At 40.1% G+C, this 7,500-nt stretch overlaps 1 protein-coding gene across 10 annotated transcripts in view; it reads left to right on the top strand.

The window, feature by feature from the left end:
* The window catches only part of EBF3 (EBF transcription factor 3), a 119,622-nt gene that overhangs the window by 71,954 nt on the left and 40,168 nt on the right, over positions 1-7,500 (top strand). For 5 of the 10 annotated variants that reach the window (XM_030487576.1, XM_032919958.1, XM_030487575.1 and 2 more), the window contains 2 exons: positions 2,884-2,965; positions 5,944-6,061. In XM_030487576.1, coding sequence (XP_030343436.1) covers positions 2,884-2,965; positions 5,944-6,061 — 200 coding nt within the window. Of the gene's footprint in view, positions 1-2,883; positions 2,966-5,943; positions 6,089-7,500 lie in introns of all 10 variants that reach the window. The other 5 variants (XM_030487578.1, XM_030487572.1, XM_032919957.1 and 2 more) reach the window with 1 other exon arrangement.

The raw sequence follows: 7,500 nt of genomic DNA, 5'->3' as shown, positions 1-7,500 counted from the left end.
GTTTGAGACACAAGCAGATGAAGCTCTGATCCAGCTTCTTGCTTCTTGCTGTGTCACACAGATGTCTTGTGAACACAGGGCTCACAGAGAAAATATCTGGCCCTGTTATCCCTGCTGTAAGGATGGGTTCATAGCACCTACGGTACTTGTTGGCCAGCTCAGAGGAATGACCAAGTCAGTCGCCTTCTCTTGACAAGCTTTGAGAAATGCTCTGCCTGGGCACATGGTTTTAAACTTACCTTGTATCCCTCTGAAAATCTTATCTTGATGCCACCTGAACTGTCTGAAAACATAGATTTAAAAAATGAAATAAAATACCTCAGTATCAAGGAATGTAGCAGAGCTGAAACATGAGTGCTGCTTGTGTTCACCCCAGCCTGTAGCTTCATTATTTAGCTCAGTGCTCAGGGTCATCCTAGTCAGCTTGAAGATGTCTAATTCTACCAAGAGTGGGTCCTTTTCACCAAATAATTGAACAAATACCAGTTCCAGTTGATGTTTTAGTGAAAGGGTGCTTAATGGCCCTTTTTTTTTGACAGGATGTTTCTATACAGCTCTCTGTATAGAAACAATTCATCATGAATGCTTCACGTTAAAAACAATCCACAAGGAGCAATACTTAGCATTCCTTGTGCACAATTCATTGGAGAATTTCCGAGCAATTTACAAACATTAGCTCAATAAGCCTCACAACACCCATTTGAGATCAGAAAAAAAATAATAGATAAGATACTCCTCTTCAGCCTGGCTGTGGCACTAAGGAGCTGTAAAGCTGGAGGCTCGTCCCAGCTCCAGACTCCCCAGTGCCTGGTGGTCCTGTACTGACATGGCATTAGCTGGGCCTTGCACATCATCAGAGTCTGTGGGGTGGAAAGTGTGCAAAAAAGAATAGAGGCATGACAGAAATGCCATTACTCATAGCCTATACTCAGCTGATCTGGAGATCGTAAGTATCTTTACAAGAAAACCCAACCCAAACCTCCCCAAAACCAAGGCAGATAAATTAGGATGAGGGTGTTTCTAACAAAGGTGCAGTATCATGGAGTCATTAATAGTGTCCCTGCAATAGTGCCCAGAAAACCTGAGTTTAAGTGAGCATCCAAGCCAGGAGATCACATCAACCACCATGGAAATCCTACTCTCTTTCAGCTCAAGAGCTAAAACCTCTTTTACAGATCTTGTGTTGCTGCCCGTGGCAGGGAGGTTTGAACTGGATGATCATAAGGTCCTTTCCAACACAAACCATTCCATGATTCTATGATTTTGGAATAGTAAGTTTTAAAGAAATGTGCATTTCAGCACATGCTGAACTGACAGCATTGACATATTTATGCACAGTTTCAGTAAACTTAGTTGTTTCCTGCTTGACTTTCTGATATGAGAGATCGTTCCACCAATATTAGCATCCTGTATTAATATTAGGGTCCTGTTCAAGGTTTAACTGAAGAGGAAGAGCTCTGATTAACAGCACTAGTTTGTGAGATGGGGATACTTCCCTAATGCTCCTGTCTGACAGCCAAAGTTCTGCAGGAGTGAGCACGATGTGATGCAGCCTCAGTCATACCTTCTATCAGCCGTGGCTAGGCTGAGTTGGGTGCTGAAGAAGGGGAGAGGGGCCTGGCTTGCCTCCTGCCAGGAATGCTGTTGGCACACGGTAACTTCTGTGAGGTCTATACAGCCAGAGTAGTTCCAGTCACTCATAAAGATTGACATCAATAAATAATAGATGCTCATATTCTAAATGTAAAAGCTCTTCATAACCTCTATTCAACATGTATGAAGTTGGGCAGCACAAGTTGCTGGACTGGAGCATCTGAGAAACTCTGGGTGAGGAGAAAATCCTGAGCCTTTCTTGGTTTTAGCTGTCAGTCATTAGCCAAAATCCAGACCTTTTGGATTTTGTAAAACATCTTGTTTTAATTATGAAACATGAAAACACAGCTACATAAACAAAAGAGGCAGCATTAGGCTGTGGACATCCTCCTGTGTGAGGGCAGGATGGAAGAGTGGAGGGTGGAGACATCCCCTATCGGCTCGTTCCTCCGGTATGGGAGGGCAGCATAAAAGAGTTTGCATCTTTCCAAGCTTTTCCCCTTCCTCTAAGTGCTTGCTGTGTTCCCAGGAGGCAGCGTTGCTACAAAAATGGTTTATAGGGAGATGCCTAGATGATAAGGGTTAGTCCTAAATAATTGCTGGTTGCCGCTCAGCAAAAATAAGCTGGATTTCCATCCCCGGGTAAGTGACTCCTTACAGTTAAAGGCTGGCAAAGGTTGAAGAGGTCGTAAGACAGGGCCTAATTTGCCATGTTCCTTTCCTTTCAAAAACAATGAGAGAACCGGGGCCTTGCCGGTGGGCAGATCCTGCCTGGATCTCCCTGGAGTCAGCAGGAGTTGGATCGAGTCCCTTTGAATAGCAAGAGTTTCCAAACCGGAGGCAAAGCCAAGTGTTTTTCAGAAGATTGATCATTCATTACCTTGGAATTTTTCGACGTAGAGGTCATTACTGCTAATATAAGTTGTGAAAAAAATAAAATGTATTAAAAAAATAGAGACAAATTCTCATCTGGTGTAAGCCATTGCCTTTGAAGTCAATGAGTCATTGAAATCAACTTTCCCACACCAAGCTAAGGATATGGCCTGAAGTCAATACATTTGTAGTTGTTGAAAAATTAAAAATATAAATTTGCCTTTCCTTGGCAATAATGTGCTGTTTATGACAGAGATCTTCTGTTTTAAAATAAGTTCATCAACTAATAGGAAAGTCATATTTCACTACCGGTATTCATTTGGGTATAACTATTTATGATTAAATTTTATTAAACTTTCTTAAAATTGGATTTACATTTTGATGAATCTAATAGATTTCAATTTTGTGTTTTTATAGATTCTTTCTAAAGTTTTTCCTCAAGTGCAATCAGAACTGTTTGAAGAATGCAGGCAACCCACGAGACATGCGAAGATTCCAGGTACAGATTCCCTTAAAGAATAAACGATATATAAAGAACTTACATGTTCATCTTGAACTTTTGTTAATTAAAAACCAGTATCAGTGCTTCTACTTAGTGTAGTTCCAATGCTGTGTGCCATTAAAAGAAGTGCTGTTAGTATTTTACATTTTCCCCACTAATTTAAGTGCTGCTTCTTGGGACTCGATGAGTTCTGCGCTGGACTGTAATGGACCAATGCTGAAGCAAGTGGGTGTCTCCTCAGGAAGTATTTCCCTAGTTTTCCTTCATACTAACATCTTGTGTTATAGTGTGGCATGTGCTAAGACCTGCAGAGGTTTTACTGATATAGAGTGAGTAGCAGTATCCTACTAACAGACATGACCGTGGACTGCAGAGAAGTCTGGATCTCACACAGGGTTTTTTCACATTCACAACTTGTAAATCCAACACTGGTGCTCCAACCCACATGTTTTTATTCCAGTTGTGTTAGAAAATGTTTAATACTTCACTTTCTCCTTACAGCTTTTAAAATATCCTGTGGTGAATCATAACGCCACAGAGAGACAGCTGACATGATGGACAAATGATTTCCTCTGTATCTGGGGTCATTTGAAATGCTTGTTAGGAAAGACATGCTTTTGATTTCAAAGTGTTTCACAATGATATTTGGGACTAATAACAAAGTAGCATTGAGATGTTCAAAACTTTCGTATTTTGGAGAAGAATAACTTGTGGTTAAACTTGATAGCAAAACATGTGACATCTGTTTCCATGCACAGCCAACCAACCGGTGAAGCCAGCACCCTTGAGCCAGCCAACAGAAAAGATCTGTAGCTGGAAAAAATCTTTCTTCAAAACAATTGAGCCAAGCTTCCATTTTTCATGCATCTCAGCTTCACGTGGCATTGGTGATATTGATCCATCTGAGCAGAACAGAAGGTCAAACCTGGAATGAGTGGAAATGTCCTCTTTGTCTCACCGATGACTAAATGAAGCATCAGTCATGAATGATCTTGTGGTCAACAATGGAGCCAGTAGGCACTAAAAAGACTTCCCTGGGTCTCTTTAGCTAATCTCCCTGCCTTTCAGAAGGTTTAAGTGGACTTAACAGTATGTCAGATCTTGAACAATATTTTTAACTGGTTTCACTGTCTCAGCACCTTCCTTTAAGGTGCGCTGCAGGAATAAGCTGATATAACAAAGCGTAGCATGTCTACTTTCTTCTGCTGAACTACAGTATTTTCCCTTGGTGACTGACCTACATATACATGACAGAACAAAAATAGTTGTCATTTTTATATACACCTTTCTCTGCCTTTTTAATATACTGTGCTCTAGGAACCAAATCCAGAAATCTGTGCTGAAAATCACACTTGTGTGTTTTGTGATATTTCTCAAAGTCTGCGAATCTCACTAAAGGTGAATGTGGGCATCCTGGTGGCCTAGCAGCAGCTCTGCCATGGCAAGTGTGAGACCTCAGCACTCTCCAAAGTGGATGCTGATGAGAGTGAAAGTGTCCACTTCTGGGAGGGGAAAGCTAGGGAAGCAAAGCAGCCTGGCAGAGAGCTGCCCTCGGGCTGTTCCAAAGGGTACCACAGATGGCTGTCTCAGAGGAGGCGGGACACACAGGAAAGGTGCTGTGATAACTGAAAGCTAATTATGGGTTGTGAATAAGAAACAGGATCAGAGGTGATCCAAAACATAGAATCAGACAAGAAATTTCTTCTGATGCCTTGGACCAGCTCTGTGCAAAAGGATGCTGTTTTTTCCCGTTCCATTTTTGTTCATGAAGTGTTTAGGAGTTGCTGTGAGAGCCCTGGAAATCATTTCTGTTACATCCAAAAGTAAAGTAAATGGATGGCGAAAGCTAAAATTTGTACCAGCTTTTGCCACTGTCACCAATAGCATTGATAAGGCCAAACTTAGCCATGACTTTAAGGACTTTACTAACATTAAACCCCAAAGAAAACACTGCAGTGATTACATCATATAGAAAACGTGGAACCCAAACCACAGGCCCTATGCTGGAGTATTTAAATAAGATGTAAATGTCTATCTGGGATAATAGGGATCAAGCTATGAAGCCGTGTTCTGCACAAACACAGGCGCATCTCAGGGTTTCCTCTTTGGCTTGTGTTCATGCAATATCGTTTCCGGAAGGAGCTTCACAACTCCATTGTGTAGGTGTTTTTATCGGGAAGGTTGTGCATTTTGCATATGTTCTTTTTCCATTTTCTACTGAGAAGCAGCTGGAAGCCAAAGAAGGCCCTATCCATCATCTCTTCTATGGCCGGACTCTGAACCTGGACACAAGAATAGGAGCCTTTCACTCAAAAATAAAGGAGGAAATTCCATTGACATACCAGGGTCAATCACCATCCAAATGAACTTGAGAAGGGATACTTTTCATGGATTGAAAACACTTTCACTATTCATATTCAACTCTGTCTTTTCAGATGCAAAAAAGTTCATTATCAGACATTAAATGTAATTGTAAAACTGACCTGGAGATCATTTACTGAAGAAAAAAATGGGGAGTTACGATGTTTCCTGATTTATTAAGCTTTTTTATTTGGAATCCTCACAACCCTTCATTTGAAGACAGTCTCAAGTGAACAAATTTTAATTAGATAAACTATCTAATCAATATATCAACAGATCAATCAAAACAGCGGCTTTTAAAATGAGTGGCTAGAGGGGTGTTTCTGAAACTAATGGCTAGAAGAATATTTCCCTGAATTGAATTCATTTGTTAGCATAATAGGAGATTAAACTCTAATTAGTGTAGCAGGTTCTGAAGAGAAACAATTGTGAGTTAAAAATCACCAGTGTTAGCCACATCAACAAAGATGTATTCATAGTTGTCACTCACTTCGTTTAAGGCGAAAAGTGACAGGCTGTGGTGCTTTGGCTTAAAAGACGGTCTTGATGCTGTGTCTAGGCTTGTGAGGACGTGCAGGGTGTTTTCAGTTTTGCTTTTTGTTTTCTTTTTTCAGGTTGTTGTATCAACAACAGTCAATGTGGATGGCCACGTGCTGGCTGTCTCAGACAACATGTTTGTACACAACAATTCCAAACACGGGAGGCGGGCTCGCCGCCTTGACCCCTCAGAAGGTACGGCCCCTTCTTATCTGGAAAATGGTAGGCACACATTTACATGTCTTTTTTTTTATTTGCAATGCTTTTTTTTTTCTTTCTTTTTTGGTTTTTTTTTTTTTTTTTTGTTGTTTTTTCTCACCATACTTTATGTTGATGCACTACGACATTTACTTTTACATAATTTCTTCTCTCATCCATCAAACCACCCATTAAAAAAGTCCATTAGTATTTCTCAGCCCTTGTCAACTAGAGTACAACGCTTCTGAATTTGCTTCTGACTTCTTTCTTTATTTAATACTTACAGTTTTGCAGTCACAACCGATTTTTCATCTTCTTCTATTTTTTTTTCCCAGTCTTGTTTTGCTTGCAGCTTTTTCTTGCTATTTAATTTGACTTGATTTTATTTTGGCTTGTCATATTCCTTGATCCAGAGGTACAGTCTCAGGTTATGTATGCAAGTTTAAGTGGATGGTAAAAACATGACCGAATCTGTAAAGAATTTACTGTGAGGTCAATTTCCTGTGGCTGGGCCTTACTGCAGATTACGGCAGGAGGGGGTTTGTATGAGAAAAACAGCATAAAATGTTTTTCTTCAGACTCACTCAATGTGATTGACTTCTTGCCTGAACTGCTAAAAGAAGATAGGCTGAGATGAAGAGGAGAATGGAAAGTGGCTCTGGAAATCCAGAATTGTGAAATGCTATCTTTCTGGAGCCCATCAGCCTCCCAATCACTCACACACAATCACAGCTGTGCTCGTACATGTGCACACATGTATTTATTCTCCCACAAAGCCCCAAATAATCATTTAGATTTAAATATCACTTGGTTCGCACTGTAAAATACAACAACATAAAATACAAACTGGCTTGCAGGTAACCTGATATTAAATAAAATTAGAATGGAACGTAATGTGATGGAATGGTATGAAATAGAATAGGATAGACTAGACTAGACTGGACAGGACCAGACCAGACCAGAACAGAACAGAATATTTTCAGATGGAAACCAAAAAAGCTAACCAAAAATTAAATGTATAGGGGTCAAATACATCTTCAGTTCTTCAAGCGTTAGAATACTCAAAACCACTATGACTTGATGTACATTAGTTTCCACTGGCCTCCTCATGCCAGTTGTTACTAACATATTGACAGGATCATGGCTTTTTACACTAATAAAATTAATTAAAGTCATAACAGAATACTAAGCTGCTAATACAATCATTGTCATTTTAGGTTCCAAATAGTATTTACCAATGGGCACGCAGAGAAATGAATGAGGCAAGCCACAATCATCAGAAGGAAATACACTCTAGACCTCAAAACATGGAAAGCGATTTCCAAATCTGCTGCAGTCCACACACACAAAACTAATTTGTTTTTCTGCATTAATAACTAAGGTAGAAGAGAACAAAAATATAATAATTAAAGGTCGCCCTGAGCACCAGAGTCATT

This window comes from Strigops habroptila, chromosome 5, assembly GCF_004027225.2.
Source record: "Strigops habroptila isolate Jane chromosome 5, bStrHab1.2.pri, whole genome shotgun sequence".
Lineage (NCBI taxonomy): Eukaryota > Metazoa > Chordata > Aves > Psittaciformes > Psittacidae > Strigops > Strigops habroptila.
This window is presented reverse-complemented; position numbering and strand designations above follow the sequence as displayed.